This window comes from Sorghum bicolor, chromosome 4, assembly GCF_000003195.3.
Source record: "Sorghum bicolor cultivar BTx623 chromosome 4, Sorghum_bicolor_NCBIv3, whole genome shotgun sequence".
Taxonomy (NCBI): Eukaryota; Viridiplantae; Streptophyta; class Magnoliopsida; order Poales; family Poaceae; genus Sorghum; species Sorghum bicolor.
Genome location: NC_012873.2, coordinates 61,351,932 through 61,374,511, shown reverse-complemented (window position 1 = coordinate 61,374,511; position 22,580 = coordinate 61,351,932). Strand labels below are relative to the sequence as shown.

The 22,580-nt window shown below is 43.9% G+C and overlaps 2 protein-coding genes across 4 annotated transcripts; one reads left to right on the top strand and one right to left on the bottom strand.

Moving 5' to 3' along the window:
• On the top strand, positions 1,373-5,453 carry LOC8073869 (pectin acetylesterase 8). Of its 3 annotated transcripts, none has more exons than XM_021458421.1 (13): positions 1,373-1,933; positions 2,097-2,222; positions 2,352-2,434; positions 2,824-2,953; positions 3,036-3,178; positions 3,373-3,459; positions 3,584-3,652; positions 4,111-4,171; positions 4,381-4,434; positions 4,522-4,599; positions 4,699-4,804; positions 4,887-5,032; positions 5,143-5,453. In XM_021458421.1, exons 2-13 carry the CDS (start codon positions 2,193-2,195, stop codon positions 5,263-5,265), a joined length of 1,110 nt encoding a protein of 369 aa, XP_021314096.1. In that variant the 5' UTR covers positions 1,373-1,933; positions 2,097-2,192; the 3' UTR covers positions 5,266-5,453. The 3 variants fall into 3 exon arrangements, with proteins under 3 accessions (XP_021314096.1, XP_021314097.1, XP_002454426.1); XM_021458422.1 differs by having other exon boundaries at positions 1,376-1,933; positions 3,099-3,178; XM_002454381.2 differs by having other exon boundaries at positions 1,378-1,933; positions 3,099-3,178; positions 3,528-3,652.
• Positions 8,148-19,265, bottom strand: LOC8073868 (serine/threonine-protein kinase minibrain). Its single transcript, XM_002452645.2, has 18 exons — positions 18,569-19,265; positions 17,595-17,794; positions 16,655-16,808; positions 16,455-16,564; positions 16,296-16,365; positions 16,138-16,220; positions 15,971-16,052; positions 15,839-15,879; positions 15,541-15,663; positions 15,224-15,368; positions 15,021-15,129; positions 14,303-14,391; positions 14,053-14,127; positions 12,939-13,013; positions 12,059-12,855; positions 11,827-11,982; positions 10,096-10,355; positions 8,148-8,754 (listed from the first exon to the last, which is right to left on the bottom strand). Exons 1-18 carry the CDS (start codon positions 18,743-18,745, stop codon positions 8,678-8,680), a joined length of 2,823 nt encoding a protein of 940 aa, XP_002452690.2. The 5' UTR covers positions 18,746-19,265; the 3' UTR covers positions 8,148-8,677.

Sequence of the window (22,580 nt, the reverse complement as noted above, 5' to 3'; positions counted from 1 at the left end):
TCTTGCAGTTTCCTGACGAGCTATGTAATTTGTTTTTTTATTAGTTTCTAAAAACCCCTCCCGACATCCTTCCGACACATCCGATATGACACCTAAAAAATTTTCATCTCCAATCTAAACAGGCCCTTAGTCACATGCGCGTGGGCAGCAGGCCAGCAGCGGCGGCAGTACGACAGATCGAGCAGCCGAATCCTGCAATGCAGAGGCATCCGCCGCTTTTCTGCAGATTCGCCCAGGTCCCTGCCCCCCGTCAGGCGTGAGGCGTGAGTACTACTACTCCAATCAATGTCCGATCCCAATCGTCCAAATATTAGGAGTAACCACGGCAACCGAAGAGGCCGGCCGTCGGCGAGACAAGACGCCGTCGCCAATGTTTAAGGTCTTGTTTTCTACTCAATCCATCCCAAATTGTAAGTCGTTTGACTTTTTTAATATCAAGTTTGACCACTCGTCTTATTCAAAGTTTTGTACAAAATATCACTTTTTTTTATTGTGTATTGGTTTATTAATAAAAGTTCTTCAAGAATGACTCAAAATTTGACTATATTTGCACAAATTTTTTGAATAGGACGAGTGGTCAAACTTGTGGTAAAAAAAGTCAAACGACTTACAATTTGGGATGGAGGGAGTATATAGTCGGATTAGATGTGTTGAGATGAATTGGTGTGAAACATAAATTCCACTTAATCTACACTAAGTCACCAACATATGGATTGAAGTGCCGTCAACATCCATCTAACCCTGGCGCCAGTTTCCGCGCACACCGGGCCATCGACCACGCGGCACGGCGTGAACGTACACTGATACAGTACACAGCAGGCTCTGTTCTATCAGTTCCTACTTCCACCGGGGCTCCTCCTGGGCCTGCTATGTTTCCATCTAGATTTCACACCTTTCCCTAGGCTGGGCCGAATTCTAGAGGAGAACGGCCCGTTGCCACAGAGTCCACAGGCGAGCGATTGGGTGGGTCGCTCGCTGTCGCGATGTTGAACCGTAAAGGGCAAGGCCCACCTCCACTGTAAAATTACAGTCGTAGCGATGGCACTTATCACGTGAGCTCCAGCCTCTCCCAAGTCCAAAGGGTACAACGGAAGATGATGTTACCGAGGCCGGCAGACATTCTTGGAGATAATCCGCGTCTGTCCGATCTCCGAGTGTGTACTTGGTATCGTATTCGTGTGGTACGGCAGCGAGGATACTGGCCTCGTTCATATACTGTAAAGTGTAAACATCCGAGACCGCAACGAGGACAAGGATGGAAGCGACGAATCTCAGCAAGACGTACACGGCCGAGCACCTGACATTTTCACTTCCCTGCATTCCTCCAGGAATCATTCGGAAACAACAGAGTTCGTCCCTCCTCTACCCCCACTCCACTCTCCTTCTAGAGTAACAACACGTATCGCAATCGCGTGCACTAGCACAGCCCCACAGCACCTACTAGGAATCTCCGCGATTCAATTCACCACCCGCAGTCCCCACCGGAGCTGAGCATCTACGCTACGGCGCTGTACAGCATTGCGGTCGGGCCATTACCGCTCCTCCAGACAACAGACAGAAACGGCAGCAATTGAATGGCGGGGCACGGTGGCGTTGGTGATCGTTGCGTCGGGTAGTACGCGCGCACCCGCCGGGCGCCGGCGCCCCGAAACAACCAGGCACGCAAAAGGGACGCAGGCACGAAAGGGACGGCGCGGGAACGGGAGAGCGAGAGCGGAAGGGCCGACGCTCGGCAGGCGGCAGGCGGCAGTCACGCGGTGGGGGGAACCCGAAAAGAGAAAGGGCAGGGCCGGCCGGGTACCTTTCGCGCTGTTGCCTGGCTGTTATTGGGTTCCTCGTTCTGCTGCTCTGCCCTCTGCCCCTGGCCTGCCTGCCTGCCGGCCGGCCTCCCTCCTTCACTCCCCGTGAGTCGCCGCCGCGCCGCGGCGTCCAGGTTCGTTTCCGTCTACTAGTTTCCATCCATGGCTAGATTATTATAGCTTGTAGCAGTTACAGCGGCTGGTTTGGTTCGAGATGGTGCGTGCTTCCATGGCCCTGTTTTGAGAGGCACGCGCCGTCCGTCTCATCTCTCGCTGGCTTTGCTCCTGACTCCTCAGGGATGGCGGACGGGAGCCTCTGCGCCTGGTGGTGCTGTGCCGTAGCCTGCGCGCTGGCGGTTGTCGCAGCGGACGGCGTCCTCGTGGACATCACCTATGTGGAAAGCGCCGTGGCCAAAGGAGCAGGTGAGCGCAGCGCAGCGCAGCTGCTCTTCTTCACCGATTCATTCATTCCCTGTCGCTGTGTGCGGTTAGTGTCCCTTGGAAATCGAAGGGTTCGTTGCGTCTATGCCTGATGGATGTTTTCGCTCCCAGTGTGTTTGGATGGTAGCGCGCCGGCGTACCATCTCGCCCGCGGCTCCGGCTCCGGCGAGAACAGCTGGCTGGTCCATTTCGAGGTTTGCTTCTTCCAACTTTCAAGGGGAATGGTCACAATCTGCTTCAACTAGTAATCCATTTTTATATGTTCAGTTCAACTCAGTGCAGTAGTGCACTCATTGCCTTTTTTTTTCGATACGAGGGATCTCCCCCATTTCCATTGATTTCCAACGACCGTTTGAACATAGAGTTTAGACAAGATCAGGTACCCAGAACCAAAGCTTACAACCGATCAGATTTAAAAACGCAACCACCTGCTGCACATTCACGGCCACTATCCTGAGAACAGCAAAAGAAGCGTTCCAACAGAAGACGCATCAAACGCTACAACATGAAAACAGAATAGAGTTTTGCAAACAGCAGTTTCCCAGATAACTGGAGCCCAGATAAGTGCACTCAATTGCTGCAGGGTGGAGGATGGTGCAACAATGTCACGACCTGCCTGCAGCGGAAGCGCACGCGATTGGGATCATCCAAGGAGATGGCGACGCAGATTGCCTTCTCCGGAATCCTCAGTGACACGCCGGATGGCAACCCAGGTACTGAATTTCAGTAGTAGTTGCACGGTGGAGAATTACTCTCTGTTTACTGCTATACTGCAGTATCATCTTCGTTTTGTAGCAATTCAGACCACCTAGACCTGTAGCTTCACATGCTGAATGCCTGTGCAACCATCGAAACCAGACTTTTACAATTGGAACAAAGTCAAGGTTCGGTACTGCGATGGTTCATCTTTCACTGGCGATGTTGAAGAAGTTGATCCTGTGAGTCCATAGTTCCATACTCCACAATTTCTCAATCTTGTGTTTTTAAGGTCCTGTTTTTCCCCTTTCAGATCATATGATGTTGTAGAGCCTGGAACTTTGTTCCATTATCTAAAAAGATCATATGATGTTGCAAGAAAATCTACTACCATGATGCCCCACCTAATTTCCCCCCTCTTTTGCCTTTTGTTTAGACAACAAAGTTACACTTTAGAGGTGCGAGGATATGGCAAGCTGTCATGGAGGACCTGCTTGCAAAAGGGATGGACAAAGCTGAAAATGTGTGCATTCTCACAAGCATAGTTCTTGGCAACCATAATGGTTCGCAAGACTAACTAGATTGAGACAGGCTCTAATTTCAGGCTGTTCTGCTGGCGGTTTAACCTCCATACTACACTGTGACAGATTTCATGACCTTCTGCCGCTGGCTGCAAGAGTTAAATGCCTTTCTGATGCTGGGTTCTTCATTAACGAGTAAGACAATATCATTTCTACTAGTAGCCAGCCCACAGCAAAAAGAAAAACCACAAATGTGATTTTTGAGCCTTTAAAATGTACTCCCTCCGTTCCAAATTATAAGTCATTCCAAGAATCTTGGAGAGTCAAAGCATTTTCAAGTTTGACCAAAAATATAGAGAGAAATATAAAAAATTATGTCATAAAATAGGTACACTATGAAAATATAACTAACAAAGAATCTAATGATATTTGGTTGGTTCCAAAAATGTTATTATTTTGCTATATAAATTTGGTCAAACTTAAAAAACTTTGACTCTCCAAGATTCATGGAATGACTTATAATTTAGGGCGGAGGGAGTAGTTCACATTATAATAAACAAAGTGCACTTACATGGGGAACAAACAAAATGGCTCATATAGTCTTTCTGGACACTGGAATGCTTTTCTAACATTTATGATCCTTTTGCTGGCAGGAAAGATGTTGCTGGAGTTGGGTACATTGCTGCTTTTTTCAACGATGTGGTTACAACACATGTACACACTTTTTACTTACCCTCTGTAGTACTAATAATAGATGAATATCATGTGGGATAATTGCAACACATCCAGTACAAAATAACGAGAAGATTCCTACGCTTCAGTTCAGCTGATTAAATGAAACTTATTTCATTTGCAGAAGTCCAGAACACATTGTTCACCTGTTATTCTATATAAGCTGATTACATTGTTTTCAAATGGCTTAGGGGTCAGCAAATAATTTACCGCCTTCATGCACTTCAATGTTACCTCCAGGAATGGTAAGATATAAATTGTAAGCAGAATCACAATGCACCTGCAGCCAGGCAACACATTTCAGTCAAAAGTACATCTTGCTTTGGATGCAGTGCTTTTTCCCCAAGAACGAGGTGAAACAGATACATACACCTCTATTCATCCTCAACGCAGCATATGATTCATGGCAGGTTATCATTTGAGGATCTTTGTAACTGTAAATATGGGTGTCTTCCGTTATTGTTGCAAATCTTTCTGGTGTTGTTGTCATATACACATTCTTGCTGCAGGTAAGGAACATTTTGGTGCCAGGAGTTGCTGACCCTCATGGTAAATGGCATAGCTGTAAGCATGACATCGGCCAGTGCTCTGCATCGCAGCTACGGGTATTGCAGGGTTGGTCCTATTGCGTCTGCATTCTCCAACAGGCCTGCTATGTCCATGCTTAACTAGTCATGTGGTTCAACATTCGGTGCAGGATTCAGGGGTGATTTTTTGAAGGAAGTGTCTGAACAAGCGAACTCCGACTCAAGAGGGTTGTTCATAAACTCATGCTTCGTGCACTGCCAGTCTGAGTCGCAGGAGCTATGGTTCTCATCTGACTCCCCCAAGCTCGGAAACACAGTAATGCACCAAAAACCCTGAACCTTACATTTACAATTGAATTAGCTCGTGCTTTCAAAGCATGAGGACATTTTATGTTCAATCTAACGGAGTTTTTCTCACCTGTGCAGACAATAGCAAACGCTGTTGGCGACTGGTTCTTCGGTCGCAGCTCCTTCCAGAAGATAGACTGCCCGTACCCTTGTGACTCGACCTGTCACAATGGGATCTACGAGGACTCATCACAAGCATAGCAATTACAGTGGCCTCACTTCGTACTGCCATTCACTATAATACTGTGGTCTTTACTTTTGTACCTTCAAATAATTGTGCGCCATTGATCTGGATGTCTTTTATAACATATTACTTCATAGGAGGTAATAGTAAAAATATTTATTTATTTTATTTTGGAAGGAAATGAAGTGTCAAAGTATGTTGTCTATTTATTTTTATAAACTTTGGTACTACTTTTTCTTTAACGATGGAGAGTCAACAATGATTTTTTTTAACGTGACAGAGGTCTATATGGTACAGGTAATCTTTTTGGAACGTGATATATACAGGTGCGTTTTATAGACTATGTTTTGATAGAGTTTATTTAAACTTGTGGATATCAATATTTGTTTTTTTCCTTAAAACTAGAGAAAATTCTTTTTAAACCTCATATAGACTATGGCGCTCACATACACGCATATGTATACTCATCCCTACACTCACACCCTATCCCTATAAACACCTCCGAATGACTGAGTTAAGCCGACAAAATCTACAGATTGATAAAGTCATCATAGACGTCTCATTAATTTGATCTATATTTTTAAGGTTGTTTTTCTTTAATCATCCCCTTCCTTTATTTCCGTTATTATAGTGATTTTTTATATGAATTAGATTAGTCAGATGAACATTAGGGACTTAGGGCTAAATATTTTGTTTCTCCCTCTCTCTCTCTCTCTCTCTCTCTCTCTCTCTCTCATTTTCATTAACATTTTAGACTTTTAGCTTTTCTTTTATGTGTCCCCCTCACAAACATTTTAGACTTTTAGCTTCATCATAGTGTTCCCAGACAAGAGATCTATGCTTACTGTTGTTGGCCGATGATGCCAGAGAAGCAGCGTCGCTAAGAGCAAGGGCAGTAGGAGCAGGAGCGCTGGGCGCTGCCACTGCACGAGCACCACGGCCTCGGCCAACACCAGGCGTACCAGCAGCATTGCCGCTACCGCTGCCACTGCCACGCCCACTGCCATGGGCGCGGCCGCGGCCAGCACCAATCGCAACAGAAGCACGGCCAGCACCAGAGGTAGCCGATGGCACTGCACCGAACAAGAGGTCAGCAACATTTGTCATGTCGTCGTCGTCTTCTCCGGGCAACCTGCAGTCCCTGAGCTCATCGGCCAAGGTTGGCAAGTACGAGTAGTCGTCCTCACCATCGTTGTTCGCCATGGCCACCACAGCCTCTCCTTCTTCACCTCTCGGCACCGTTCCTCAACGCCTCCGGCGGCACCAGCTTGACGTCGACGACCTGCGAACAGAGAAGAACAATAGGGTTAGATTGATCTAGGGTTTAGATGGAGAAGGAGAAGAAGATGATGAGCGGCAGAGACGAGGTGCTTACCTGCTCGAAGACGGAGCTCGGCGCTGGAGAAATGGAGAAGAAGAGCGGCGAATAGCTAGAGACGAAGGTCGGCGACGAAGAAATGGAGCAGACGAGCGGCGGAGACGGGGAAGAGTGGAAGACGAACGAGGATCTTGTAGATCCGGCGGTGGAGACCTCGCCGGAGTGCAGGAGGACGGCTGGTACCTGGTGGGGAGCGGCGGCGTTGGTGGACTGGCGAAGATTAGGGTTTGGGGCACGGTGGGGACTGGGGAGCGCAGCGGCGCGGGCGGGGAGGGGGAGCGGCGCCGAATGGGATTAGGGTTAGGGCGCCCCCTCTCCTTGGCTTATATACTGGCTCGGGTCGCTAACGGGCCGACCGTTGTTAGCGGGCCAGGCCGTGCCACCCGGCGTGCCGAGGCATTGGCCCAGGCACGGCCTGCTACGTGCCACGGGCCGACACGTGCCCGTTTCCCACCGTGCTCGGACCAAGCCGAATTACCGTGCCTCGGGCCCACGGGCTGCATGCACATCTTTACCCTGGATGCAAGGTAACTTGTCTGATCCTAATACGTTGTTGTAGCCCTTGATTGGATCGATTATGATTGGGGCCACAAGCATAACGAGACACCCAAGGCAAACAGAAAAGTCCAGAGATAGAAACAACATTGCTGTTTAGCGAGGACGAGGCGGGGCCACCGAGGCGGTCGGGGAGCTCTAGGTAGAGGAGCAAGCATGGCTAGAGTAGACGAGTGCACAGGGTGAAGCAGTGTGAGCCCACAGGGCCAGCGAGGCAAGTTCAGGGAGTTCTAGGCAAAGTATTTCCAAAGAAGAGGAGTGCACTGGCGGAGCAATGCAGGTAAAGTAAAAATTGCTTATAAAGACATGCTCTCATAATGCAGGATTTACTCTGAGATTCATGCACAACAAGAGAGACAGTGCTAGGCACGAATCTCAGAGCAAATCCTGTGATCCATAATGCGAGAACATGTGTAGCCCATGAAGATTGGCACGGCTACTCAGGTCGAAGCAAAGTGTGCCGACATCACGACATGGTCAGGGAAGACTGGAAGAGTCGAAGCAAAACTAGCCTCAGAGGAGCATGCATGAAGGGGTCCAAGGCCGAGCGAGGCCAGAGTCAAGCAGGACTGTGAAATAGTTACAACCACCTGTACTTTTTTTTTAAGTTTTTAACAACAGCCTCACCAAATTCTACTCCCTCCATTCCAGACGTTCTAGCTATATATCTAGAGGGTCTGTTTAGTTCCCCTTGCTAAATTTTAGCTACACTTGGATAACTAATAAAACTAAACTATTTTAGCTCCTTTTAGTCAATGTGTTTAGAATTTTAGCTACTAAAATGACTAAAGTTTAGCTAACTAAAATTTAGCAAAAGAAACCAAACAGGACCATAGTGTGAATGGAGGAAGTAATATTTTATCATGGTTGGTGTAACATCATCATGTGGAGTTTTCTACAACATTCTTAATACGGCGCGGGCTTATTTCGTACTCGCAATATTCTTTTTAAAGATTGAAGGACTGCTGCATATAACTAGAGATATCAGACATACTGAACACAGACGCCCTTAGAAAACCTGCTCCTGCTGTAGCAAAACAACGGAAAACCTTAAAAGCAGACTCGCCCCCTCTAGTCTCACGAAATAAGAAAACATATCACCACGACCACCTGGCTTTCACTTCAGTCTTAGCCATGTTTAGGTTCAGGAACTTAGCTCTGAACCCTCTCTGTCAAAAAATAGAAAAGAGAAAAAGAAGACAATAACCGAGACAGAAAAATTGTCCCAAGCCTCGAACTAGCAAGATTCGTACCAAGGAGCACAGCTGACTTCTTTCTACTGCATCGTGCAGGTATAGCAAAGAACGAACACTATAATTATATCCCATACCATACCATATAATCATTTGAATCGAACATCCTGGGAGAGAGATCGGAGGAACACAACAAATTGCAAAACCAGTAACCACCCCTGCAAATAATCCAACCTGGCATTGCAAATGCAAACAATTGATGCCATCAATTTGGTGGCATTCCGCATTCCTCCAGATTCAGGACTAAAAGATCCTTCCAAAATCCTTCCTAACGGTAGGTGGCAGCCCGCTCGCGGCAAATGAATGGCCAGCTCTCCCTCCTACACAGCAAGGACTTATTTGCATCAGTATTATGCTTGAATGACATGCAGAGAAGATAACTAAAGTTTCAAATAAGGCCCTGTTTAGTTCCCCACCCAAAAAAATTTCATCCATCCCATCGAATCTTTGGACACATGCATGGAACATTAAATGTAGATAAAAAAATAAACTAATTACACAGTTTGGTTGAAAATCGCGAGACAAATCTTTTAAGCCTAGTTAGTCCATGATTAGCCTTAAGTGCTACAGTAACCCACATGTGCTAATGACAGATTAATTATAGTTAATAGATTTGTCTTGCAGTTTCCTGATGAGCTATGTAATTTGTTTTTTTATTAGTTTTTAAAAACCCCTCCCGACATCCTTCCGACATATCCGATGTGACATCTAAAAATTTTTCATATACAATCTAAACAGGCCCTAAAAGCCAACTGGAACACAGATATAAATAATACACCCTCAATTCCAAATTCCAACTTGTCTTTTCTAGGTATATAGTTTTTGCTACGCATCTAGATATACACTATGTCTATGTCTAGATAGTGTAGCTTTTACTATGTATCTAGAAATTTGGAATAGAGAAAGTAATAAATACACAATAGGAATAAGATAGGGATGACAAGAGTTAGGTGCAGAATAAGATATAACAATATAACGTGCTTCTATCTTGAAAATAAATGTAAATGCATAGCAAGCTACGATTAACATACTCCCTGTTCCAAACTGTAAGTCGTTCTAGCTTTTTTTAGGTACATAGTTTTTACTACGCATCTGGATATACGTTATCTAGATACGTAATAAAAACTATCTAAATTCTCCCTAAAAACTATGTATCTAGAAAAGTCACAACAATTTACAATTTGAAATGTAGTGAGTATAAGTTAACATTGCATGGACTGACATAGTTGTCATTTAACAATACCCCCTCTGGTCAGGAAAATTTGACGTCCCCGACTGGAGGATGGAGCTAATTTGACTGCCAAAAAGTTGTCAGACGTCAGATATTGAGGTCCAAAGGTAGTAACAACTTTTAAACCGGTCCCACGTGCATAGAAAAGCAGGCAGAACGGTAGGATCGAACATACTATGATTTTTTTTTTGGTAGTGATTCAACTAAAACTGCAACATCCGTTCCTCTGGATATTAAAAGAAAAAGCTACAAGGTATTGCAATAATGCGAAACTGGTTAAGACCAATTAAATTTCTGAAGCATGCCTTGCCTAAGATCAAAGGTGAAAAAGAGAACTGCAAGCAGAAGGGAATATAATAACTATGCGAAGTACATGGCTATACCAACCACAAAGATAAGATAATCCTATGTATGAAAGCATGAAAATTACCCCAGGGCATTCCGTCACCCATGGTAGTGGGTGGAGGTTCTGTCAGGCTATAATTAGTCCAGACAGGTTGACCATTGTGATGAGCCCTCGTCGGATGGATGTAACTGGAAGTCATGTTGTTGTACTGCTGAAATGGTTGTCCACGATAGCTTGGGAAACTTTGCTGAGAATAATTTGCATGTTTGTAACCATCCAATGTGACATGACCTGGACTATGTGTACTCTCTCCCAGGGATGATGCATGAAATAGGTGTCCACTTCTGCAGCAAAAACATGTATACAAGTAAAGCAGCAACTCCCTTGAACTGCCTTAAAGACAATAGTAATGTGCATCTAGATCCTTTGAACAGATTCAGGCAATTTAAATGAGAAGTGGGAAAAACAATACTACTTTCATGTGAAACATCATTTTCAATGATGGTAGTTCCTCAAAGGCATGCAACAGTGCAACGTATGATGCAATAGAAACCAACAGTTATATAGGCAGTAATTTGAGCTGTGTTTTTTTCCTAAAGATGCGAACAAACTATATAAGTGCATACTTGATCAATGCATAATGCAAAATAAAATGACACTAATGCATCCCTGCTGGTTGTCGATAAAAAAAAACTTGGCCAGTGGGGGAAAGACCAACCCCCACGGTATTTCACTAAGAAGAGCTCAACCGGAGCCTGGCCAAGAAAGGTCTGGGCCTCCTCATACATTAACCCATGCTTTGAGGTCCAACCCATTATCAGCTCCCTACACGAGGGCCTGCCCACCACAGCTCGGTTCATCCATGCCGGCCAGGGGAACCAGCGAGTGACCTTTTTTACCCAGCCTGAAATTCACTCCCATGAGGAATTGAACCCAGGACCTAGGGTACACTAAGAAGAGCTCAACCGGAGCCTGGCTAAGAAAGGTCATGAAAGCTGGGCCTCCTCATAGATTAACCCGTGCTTTGAGGCCCAACCCACTATCAGCCCCCTACACAAGGGCCCGCCCACCACAGCTTGGTTCATCCATGCCTGAAATTCGCTCCCATGGGGAATTGAACCCAAGACCTAGGGTGCTACTAAGGTCACTGCAACCACTAGGCTACACAATGTTTTCTAGTCGGCTGGTCGATCCTGGTCGACCTGGGACCGACCAGGCGATTAATCGCGATTAATCAGCGACCAGGTCGATTAATCGACCCTGGTCGTCCCCCTGGTCGTCCCTGGTCGTCCAGGCATATCAGCTGGTCGACCTATATATATACCTCTATATATACACTATATTATACACAATAAAGGAAGCATCAAGACTGCATTACTGTAAACCAACATTCCTCTTCATCTTCAACTCTTTTTGATGTAAACCAACATCTCCTTCTTAACTATTTCTGGAGAACTGGGACAACCAACAGCATCTCCATACCCCCCACATATCTGCCCAGTCAAAAAAGCCCAAAAACAGAGCACACAACCTGGTCGTCCAAGTCATAATCGGACGATTAATTGCGATAAGTGGACGACTAATCGGACGACCAGGTTTCTGGTCGACCTGGTCGGGTCGGACCTCCTAATCGAGCACTCCTGACCAACCAGGACGATTAATCGCGATTAATCGCGATTAATCGGACGACCTGAAAACAGTGGGCTACAGGCCCCTTTGCCTGCTGGTTGTTGATCAGAAGCTTTCAAAAGAGGGGTAACTTCTGTTACACACACCTGAGCACATCTAATCACAATCAAGAAATTAATATGATACCTTTGATTCAAAGGCGAAGGGTTTGAACTTAAAATATCATGACTTTGGATAGGTGCCAATCTGCTAGATCTGTTTGTTTGGCCACTTGCATCTCTCAGGTGAAGACCACTTAACCCAGCTGACAATGATCGATCCTCTTGCAGGAGCGACTCATCACTGCACATTATAATAGCAAAGGAATCTTTAAGTTGTACGATACATTCAAATAAATAACTTTAAAATGCACCATTACCTATAGTTGGGATCCCAATCGGCTGGATCTGGTACTGATGAGGTGGAGGGCAATGCATCTGCTGACGCATCGGAGTGTAAAGGAAAGCCATTGTAATTGGTGGGTGGAAAAGAACCATGACTAGAAGAAGGGTCCAAAGGTAAACCACTGCCAAATCCCCTTTGAGATCTCCAGCTATAATGACTAGAATTAGGGAGTGCATTGTGTAGGTAACTAGAATTTCCTCGGCCATATGCATCAATGCGAGCAGTACTGACACCATCTCCTTGGTGTCCCTGGATCAGTTGAGATGTGTGTTCATGTGGTGGCACTGGCATAGGTGGATAACCCTGGTTCCTCCTCCTATTGTATTGGCCTACAGCAGCAACCTTTCCCAACGAGGAGCCATGTCCACCTCTTGAAGGAGAGGCACCATACTTTCCATTAGGACCTGTTGGGATTTGCATCTGGGAATTTGGCGGTGTAAATTGTGATGGACTGGCCCCAAGAGACATATGCCCTGGACCACCAGGGCTTAACCGAATGCCACCACCATGTGAGAGATGAGGTCTTCGTCGAATATCCGGACTAGATCCAAGAAATGATCCTCCAAGTTGTGAACGTAAATTAAACCCAGAAGGATCCATCGGCGAATTATATATGTTGACACTGTTAAAATCATAGCTTCCATAGCTGATGCCAGCATTATCATTAAAGCTACCATGGCTACCAAAACTGCCACAGCTGCTTCCATATGAGAACGGCATATTTGGTTGCAAAGCATTGTTAAATCGTAGGCATCTGTTAATGCTTCCAACCTAAATAATGCCATAATAAGATGTTACAGGAATATCTTACAACTTATCAACAAAACAGAAGCATGAGAGGAAACACTTGCAACCTGAGGAGAAAGACCAGCACCCAGCAAGTGACCTCCTCCTGGATTGTGGTCAACTACTGCAGCACGACCAACAGGCTACAGCACAAAAAAAGAAACATAAGATGCTTGAATTACAAACTAGATGCTTGACTTACAAACCAGATATTAACTTATCTCCCATGCTTTTTTAGAGCATATCCATTACTAGCAATCTAATTTATCTCAAAACAAGTACTCCCTACATACTGGTAATTCAGGTCATTTTAGACAGGATTTAGCATACCAAGGAGTGATTAATTAGGGTGTATTTTTCCCTATTTTCCCTTATTAAATTGGGTTGCGCTTTGGCGCTTGCATGGCGCGAGTAAATGGATTTTTTTCCCTTTGGCGCTCGCACGGCGCAAAATTAGGATAGGTCTGTTCACTGGCACTCAATTTTTCTTCTTTTGGCGCTCATTTGATCTGACGTTTGGGTTACTACTTGCTTGTTCTATTTAAACGCCTACGTTGGAACATTGCTGTGCATCTACCGACTAGCAACACTAGGTTCCTGATGCATGCATCCATTATTTGAAGTCTACGTGTACATGTTCTTGTGCCACTCTACTAGATGACAATGAAGTCTTTGCTGGTTTGAATTTGAACTTGCCACCAGAAGATGAGAAATGGTGTTCTTCCGTTCTTACTAGAATAATGAACTTAGGTTCTTCAGAGAGCAACATTTTAATTAGATTCTTCAGAGAGCAACATTCCTAAAATAATGTTTTTGTGTGATTGCTTGGCCAATACTTGATGAGGAGGGAGCATGCCGACCATCTCCGCGATGCCGCCGGTGTTGTCACTGATGGACCATGCATGGAGCGAGCAAGGAAGGGGGACCGGGAAGGGGGGGGGGGTGGGGGGGGTGTAACTGAAGGGGCATGATTTTATTGCTCCCGTGAATGAATGAGCATGATAGGAAACGAAGAGTCCGAGGGCAGTCGTGTCCAAAACCTGGTTAAAAGAGCTACAACGACTTCAATTGTGCAAATGATGTCACCCCCTAAAACGACCTCAATTACCGATACAGAGGGAGTAGGATGTGAGAAAATTCATGCAGCAAGCAATCTGGACTCTGGATTAAGACTGTACTTACAATTCGTGGGGTCTCCTGGACAGGCTCATAAGGACCAGTGAAGGCTTCACCAGTGATGAATGGATGATATGAGGCCTGAAATAGGTTTTAGCATTTGTGAAGAACATCCAACGATTCTTCGAGATACAAATTAGTTCCATAGAAACCAAGTAATATAAAGTTTAGAAGCATCAGTATTGAAATATTTTCCATTTTACAAAGACAATATTATACACAAAAACGAAAATGTACTGGTGTCATCGGCAAATACCTGCAGCGGTGACCATCTCTTATTAGGATCAAACTCAACAAGTCCTCTCAAGAAATCAACCAATGCCAAGCAATCAGCCTTTTCTGTCTCTGAACAGAAATTGCAAGAAGTGAGAATATATAGTGATACTTTCAACTTTGTAACGAAAACTATGATTTGTTTGTTGCTTTTTTTAAAAACACATGGGTATGGCATTTTTCATTCAAGAAATTTGCACTTGTCATTGCAATGAATGCAAGAGGCCCATTAATAAAGCATCAAATGTGCTGCATAACTCCAGTACATGCAAGTATTAGTCCATGTAATTTGTCCAGTTCATGAAGCATATTCAACTGAAGCACACAATCTGGATGAGACATGCAGCTGGAGTTAGGTTCTAACTATGTGTAGTTCACTGAGCTGCAGACTCATCGTCTAATCCACATTACTGCAGACATCACTGATAAATATAAATACCAGCTCTGCGATCGAAGAAAATAGTTATGCTACAGTCTCATATAGATTTTGAAGGTTGAGGGACCTCCATGTCAGTATCCCCTGTGAGTTGTTACAAACTAAAAAAAAATGGAAGTGCCATTAGATTAATTCAATAAGGAATCTTTATTGTGCAAGAGAGATGCTTATTGAAATAAACATTGGGTGGACCAAAAAATAGTGACGAAGAAACACTAATCTCTGAGAACATACACAACACTAAAGCAGGGATTCCAGTATTAACCTGCCAAGTTTTCCTCACTCAAATTCTTCCAAGGGTATGTATATATCAGTCTGTCAAGCCTTCCACGAGGGAAATACCATCTCCCTACCTTCGGCTTCTTGGAGTCCCTCTGTGTTCAAGGATGCAACCAGGTTATAGATGGTAATGAATAAGGCATGGTATTGACAAAACCATGACAACTTCAAGAAAACCATTAAACTTACTGCTTCGATCTCGCCTTCACTTAAAATTCTGTATGCACTGCTAGCGCCATTGCGAGCCTCACTACTAGGAAAGATACTTCCAACATGCTTAAAAAATTTCCCAGTGTTTTTCGCATCACGTAGCAGATCATCTGGTGGTTGCCCACTGTTTATAATTGAATTTTGAGTAAGCAGATTTTTATGGAGTTCGAGTTTTCTTAACTAAAGTGAAAGAGCCCAAATAGTTACCACCTAATCCAGTATTCGTGATTCACACACAAAAATAAATAAATGGAACTTAAAACCAAGGGATTAATTTTTCAGTAGGAAACACTAACCCAATAATCTCAATCATACGGCAAAGAACATCATATTCTGATGCACCAGGAAATAAAGGCAGCCCTATATACAGCTCAGCAACGATGCAGCCGAATGACCACATGTCAATGGCAGTAGTATATCTGGCATTTGTTAAGCGCACAAGTTGACAAGTTAAGATTCACAAAGCCACAAATCATAATGAGGCTTCAACATAGACTGACAAAAGCAAATCGATTTATGCATTATGAGATGCTTGTGTAACTATAGTCTATAGATAGATAATGCATCTGATTGTAGAGATGACACACAGGATACGGATAACCAAGAAGTACTTCTGGAGACCTGTAATAACGGCTCTGAAAAAGGAAACAGTAGAAGCTTGACTTGAAATCGATAAAATACTACTATAGCATAAAATTCAGACTGCTGAGTGGGTTCAAACAAAACCTGAATATATGAATAAATGGTTTTACCCTCCATGCACGCTGATCCAAAATCAATTACTTTCACTCCAGCTGCTGTTTTTACACTGCAAAAGTCACCATTTAGTCATTAGGCTACAGGATTGATGAACGCCAAGTCGCCAACACTGACATTGAGAGGAATTAACTCACGTTGAAGCTATAAGGATGTTTTCTGGTTTTAGATCACAATGAATAATGCCAGCATCTTTCATGATAATCAAGGCATCCAATATCTGAAAGAATATACACATCACATATGGTAACAGATACATTAGACATTCAGTCAACACATTAAAATGAAAACACACCTGTCTTGAGAAAGTTCGAACATATTTCATCTGCAAACCTCTTAAACTATTCCTTTTTAACAGCTCATACCTGAAAATGTAGGTTTATGTCACCATATGAATCAAGTCTAGTGCAGATAGTTAGATTGATGAAGATAAGTTAAATGAAAGTTATCTTACAGGTTGTTACCGAGCATTTCAAAGGCTATACACAAATGGTTTTGGCAGAGGAAAAAATCCAGCATCCGGACAATGTGGTGTTGATCATCAGGATCAAATTTCTCATTTAACTGCAGGTAATATTATAGTCACAGTGTGATTCATATTTTTGCAATCATCCAGTAAAAGTAAATACTAACTAGCAACGTAGAGTACCATACCAATCTTAACAAAGAGACCTCCATGATAGCCTGCTGGTAAAAGGCAGGCTGGTTCTTTATAACTTTCACTGCAACATAATTGTTAGTTTCTGCATCCCAGCATTTCGCAACCTGTCCAAAGGTACCTTGGCCAAGCATTTCTTGGACAACATACCTAATTCACGAAGTATCAAAATAAATTTGGCCTATTTAAATGATGTCCATAGTTTTAAAATCCTGAACTCTGAAATGTAAAATGTCAAATAGTAGTGGACCAGTAAAGGTTCATCGTGTAAGCCCCACACACCGAAAGAAGCCAAATATTGTGAAAGTCCAACTATACTAAACATCTAGGTCCATCAAGGCTTGTCTAATGGTTATCAAATACTATATGAAAATCAACTTCACCCAATGCAAATTTCATCTTGTAAAAAATGTACACAAAATTACCAGAAAAAATAGATAATGCGCACTCCTTTCAAAACATAAGTCCATAACCCCAACAAATACAATGAGTAGTTTCAAAATCCTGAACTCTTCTGAAATGTAAAATGTCAAATAGTAGTGGAGCAGTGAAGCTTCATCATATAAGCCCCATGCATAGAAGATTCTAAACATTGTGAAAGCCCAACTATACTAAACAACTGGGTTCATCAAGGCAGAATTTTACTTATAAAAAATGAACGCAGAATTCCAGAATATTATACTCTTTCAAAACATTAATCCATAACCCCAACAAATACAATAAGGAGGCATTAAGTTTAAGGGAAACTTGATGGGCAGTGAACATACATGCATCAATTATATGGTATAGTACAACCACCTAATCTCTCACACATCATTAAAGTAGTAGTAGCAGTAGTAGTTATATTGTGAAATGAAAAACTCCTGGGCAAATGGCTTTATACTGTGAAATGGAAGAATTTGGTACTTTATAAACAGCAAAGATAAGAAAACTAACCTCCGGCTTGACTTTTTATTAACTAGTTCCAGGTTGACATACAATATGAGATCAGAATTTGCATTGTCGAGGCCATCGTTGTGAACAGGAACTGCAGGATTGGTGAGAAAGCGCTTGGGGTTTAGTGACTCTGAGTACTTGAACTCAGGATTGCATTTTTCAAAAGTTTGGATGATGTCTGTGGTTAATCTTGCAACAAACTGCATGAATAAACAAATGTAGTTTAGAGTAGACAATCACTCATCGGAGACATGTGCATAAGAGGTGCATATTATACACAAGAACGACTGTGACAAAATGAGCTGTATCAAACCCACTCATCTTGAAGGATGTCCTTACAGCATTGTGTCCTCTAATCAGGTGTGTATAATTTAAACACCTATAACAACCTAAAGAAAGATTCTTTTGACTTAACAATAACAAGGATCCTTGCATTATGTAAGTTGTCTCCATATCACTTACGATCAAATTAAAAGCTAACATGTTCTGCTGCGCTAGTGGTAGTGATAACAAGACTTGAACAGATAGTAAAAAACATGAAGCTAGTAAATGCTCCATGCTACAAAATACAAATAATACAATGGTTGTATAAGATGCATACAAAATACATGGTTAGGAGGCATGAAGTTTGCACTCAACGGGATTAAGAGTCAAATTACAATTTGAGTGAAAACAATAAACCACCTGGTCAAACCATAGTTGCTTGAACTATGCGTGCAAGCAACAAGAACAAGAGAAATAGCAGCAGGACTGCAGGAGTAGCATCGATGATGATTTGAATAGTTGAAGTCGTAAGAGTTTATAAGCTTTTGATTTACTACGAGCAGTCCAGCACGAAACTACGTCCCAATTGCATCAATTTTTGCGAATTGCTTAATCTAATTGAGAACTCAGCAAATCGAGGCCGTACAACGGCAGCAGGAAGCAAGCATCTCTGGGTAGCCGCAAGAGAGGGGAAGGTGCAGGAAACGTACAGGTCTCTTCCTGACGGCGCGAAGGTTGCTTGAGCGGGCGGAATCCCCATTGCCCGGGCCTGAAGGCGACGCCTCCGCCCGCTCCCCCACCGCCGCAGCGAACGCCTGGAAAGCTGAGGACTCGCTCGGCGCCCACGGCGGCCCGGGGGAGTCCCCCTCCCTCCCAGGCTCCTCCATACGCCTCTGGCAAGCACCTCACCACCTCCCAGTGCGCAGGCGCTGGAGCTCACGGAGATCAACCAGCCGCCCGGCCCACTCCACCGGTACTCCACCCTCCGCTCCTATTAGGATCGCGGCGGCCGAAGCATCGGAACTTCAGCAACAGCAGCAGCAGCTAGGCGGCGGCCGGCGGAGTCCAGCTGCATCCTACACGGCAGCCATCGCTCAATGCTCCTGCGGCTGCCGATCCGATCCTCCTCCCCTCCCCTGCTCCGGCACTCCAGACGCGAAGCCGGCAGCTGGGAATCGGACGGATTGGTCCAGTAGGGTTCTGGGAACGGCACGAGGAGTGGGGTTGCTTGGCGACGCCGGATTCAGGAGGCGGAGCGGAGCGAGGGGTGGGTGGTGGCGGTGGCGGAGGAGTGGGGAATTTGGCGGAGGCGGGGGCGGCAAGTCCCAGTTCCCTCTTCCTCTTCTTCCCCTTCCCCGTCTGCGTCAGCGTCCCCTCTCTATTTCTTTCTGTCAGTGTTTTTTCCGCGGCTTCGCTTCCGGCGAGTATATATACGCGGCTTGATTAATCGAGATATTAACTAACATATTAATTCTTCTATTAGTGGTGAATAATATTCTTCCAGTAGCAACGGGCCCTTGTTATCAACGGCTCACGTGCCACTTCACTCTAAACACGGCTGTCATGGCGTCCTAAGCAAATGGAATGCCAGCGACCCAACGTGACCATCGGATCAGGTAGATCTATGGTCTATGGAGAATAACTCAAGGCTTAACATAAATTGTACTCGATCCATTTTTTTTACACTATTATAAATTGTAATCAATTCATTCTAAACTATAAGATGTTTGATTTTTTTTACATCAAGTTTAATCACTCGCTTTATTCAAAAATTTGTAAAAAATATCACGTATTTGTCATGGGTTGGTTTATTAATAAAAGTTCTTCAAAAATTACTTAATTTAACTGTGTTTATATAAATTTTTTAAATAAGACAAGTGCTTAAACTTAGTTAAAAAAAGTTAAACATCTTATAATTTGAGATAGAGGATGTATCCTTTGTTATCAATAACTTTTATTTCGGCGAGAAACTATAATTCTGTGAACAGGTCATAATATACATAAACAAATGGTTCATGGATAAGTATTTATAACTTACATAATGTCTGCCACACGTGACATGAGGTTTTAGGCCCTCTTTAGTTTGTATAGGTAAAATTTAACTTCCGTCACATCAAATATTTAGACACATATGTGAAGTAGTAATATAGACTATTTACAAAGCTAAAAATACAGCTACAGAATAATTTACAAGACGAATCTTTTAAGCTTAATTAGTCCATAATTGAACATTAATTGTCAAATAAAATGAAAGAGCTACCTCCAACCAAACATCTCCTTATATGCTTACATTCAAACAAAATGGTGTCACGAGATATAAACGGTAGACACCCAACGTGCACCGCTAGCATAAACATAGGCTTAGTGTCGTGCCTAGGCCGCGAACTTGGCCCAAAAGGCCAACAAGACATGTCACGACTTATTGGTCGGCTTGAGGCTTTCTGATCGTCAAATTCTCTTAGGATGAACCATAATTGTTGAATCAACAAAAAACTTGACGAGTATCTTGCTTCTCTTTCTTGCACATAATGACGACTGCACACACGGTTTCATGGCTGGCGACATGATGACGTGGCACAACGACGAGCCACATGGGCAGCACAACGTGTGGCGAGATGCGTTGCAACGGAGTTTGCTCTGAGCAGAGGTGGCACACGTGTGGCGAGATGCGTTGCAGTGGAGTTTGGACAACACGAATGCTATACACCGCCGATAGTTGTGCGACACTTTATGCATAAGTGAAGCATTGCGGGCCACTGTGCCCAATGGCAATTTCACGACACGGTTCAAAGGCTATAGTGTCATGCCTTTGCCGCAACTTAAGGACGGTAATAGCACGAGAAATAGTGCAGCCATGTCTGATAGTGCTATGCCATGCCATGCTAGGGCCAGACCTATAGAAGCAAAAGAGCTCTGCACTTTGCCACTATTCATCAAGAAAAATATATATTATCCATCAAAACACGGTATGTATTAGTACCATATAAGGTCTTGTTTAGATTCATTATCTGCTAATAGTAGCTAATAATAAAAAATGCTACTTAGATAACTATTAGCTATTATTATCTAATTTGGTCTAACAAGTGAGATATTTACTATCTACGAAGCCATGGACCGACATGTTACGTCCTCACCTTCTTAAGAGACCGACGTCCTTGTCGGTCAACCCCAAGTCAAAAATGAAAGGACCTTGATGTCGTCGAGGAGGCCTAGAGGGGGGGTGAATAGGCCTGCAAAAATTCTGCTCAAACAAAAACTAAAACTCAGGGCGGCACTGCCTCCCTTTGAGGGCGGCACTGCCTTCCTACAACCGTGAGTCCAATGGAGCCCAAACTTGGTGAAGATGTACTTGAGATATCCAGTGACAAATCTGCAAAGTTTCAACTCAAAACTCTATCAGATTAGAGGACGGCACTGCCGGCCTGCGCAGGAGGAACTTAGTACAATTCAAAATCCAACCAAGGAAATTTAGATCAAGTAAATTTCCCAGCTTCCTGCAAGTATGTTAGTCACTGAATAGTAGTTATACGCAGCAGAACAAGTACCACCAAGTAGATCGGCCACAAACCTTACAAGCACCTCAACAGCAATATAAACTTGCAAGAATGTAAAACAAGCACAATATGACACGGTGTTTATCCCGTGGTTCAGCTCGCCACCAAGGCTTGCCTAAGTCCACGTTGTTGAGGTATCCACAAAAGGATTGGCTCGCCACCAAGGCTTGCCTTGCCCTCGTTCTCAAATCAAGAGAATGAACTCTTGAGATGAGGGGTGATTTCACTAGTTGCAAGAGAGTCTTACAAACTGTCCCGCTGCTCACCACAAGCACGGGAGCTCGCCGGACGACGCCTAGCCGTCTAGGAGGCTTTACCTCCAAGAGTAACAAATGCACAACAAAGATCAACGAAGCTCAGCAAGTGCTCAAGGTTAGGATTGCTCTAATATGCTCTCTAACACTTAATCACACAGCCCCAACACTAAATTGTGCACTAAGCACAATACTCTCACAAAGAGAGGGTTGGGGAGAGGCTTTGCAAAGGTTGGGAAGGTCTGGAGCATCAGCAGCACGACCAGAAGCAGTGGGATGGGTATATATACTCATTCCACTCAAACTAGCCGTTAGGATTTGAAAACTAGCCGTTGTGACTGTACAGGGGTGGCACTGCCGCCCATCATGGGCGGCACTGCCGCCCTTGTAAAAACAGCACAGGTCACCTTACGGAAAAAGCCATAACTTTTTACTCCGAACTCCGTTTGCAGTGATCTTGGACTTTTCGGAAAGCTTGTTTCAAGGGCTATCCAACCCTGCAGAGAACAAGCTCCAAGATCAACTTGTGCAGGTACAGTGCTAAGTGTTTTCTCTCATGTTAGCACTTGGGTTCAGTTAGTTTGAGCACTTGAGACTTGTCTATCATTCGTTTTGCATCCCCCTTAATAGTACGGCATACCTATACTCAAGAACAAGAGAATATAACTAATTTGATCACTTGAGTCTTCAATGTCTTCATATGCCATTTCATCTCAATATTACTCCATAAAGGGTTGCAATCAACTTTGTCTCCTTTCTTTGAGCAAACATACCTTGAGCATGTGACTTGACCCATTTCAACACATATGAGTTCACCTCCATGGCTTCAAGTCACTTCTACTAATGATTTGATTCTCAACACAATATGACTCCTTATAGCTTGATTAGTTCCTCGACTCAATGCAAGTACTCTC

Excerpts from the sequence above, each read along its gene's own strand:
- LOC8073869 (XM_002454381.2), top strand. The coding sequence starts at position 2,099 with ATGGCGGACGGGAGCCTCTGCGCCTGGTGGTGCTGTGCCGTAGCCTGC. Across the intron at positions 2,435-2,823 it reads GCTGGCTGGTCCATTTCGAG|GGTGGAGGATGGTGCAACAA; the intron begins GTTTGCTTCTTC and ends CAATTGCTGCAG. Across the intron at positions 5,033-5,142 it reads CCCCCAAGCTCGGAAACACA|ACAATAGCAAACGCTGTTGG; the intron begins GTAATGCACCAA and ends TCACCTGTGCAG.
- LOC8073868 (XM_002452645.2), bottom strand. The coding sequence starts at position 18,745 with ATGGAGGAGCCTGGGAGGGAGGGGGACTCCCCCGGGCCGCCGTGGGCG. Across the intron at positions 16,366-16,454 it reads GAAATGCTCGGTAACAACCT|GTATGAGCTGTTAAAAAGGA; the intron begins GTAAGATAACTT and ends CTACATTTTCAG. Across the intron at positions 12,856-12,938 it reads GTGCTGGTCTTTCTCCTCAG|GTTGGAAGCATTAACAGATG; the intron begins GTTGCAAGTGTT and ends GGCATTATTTAG.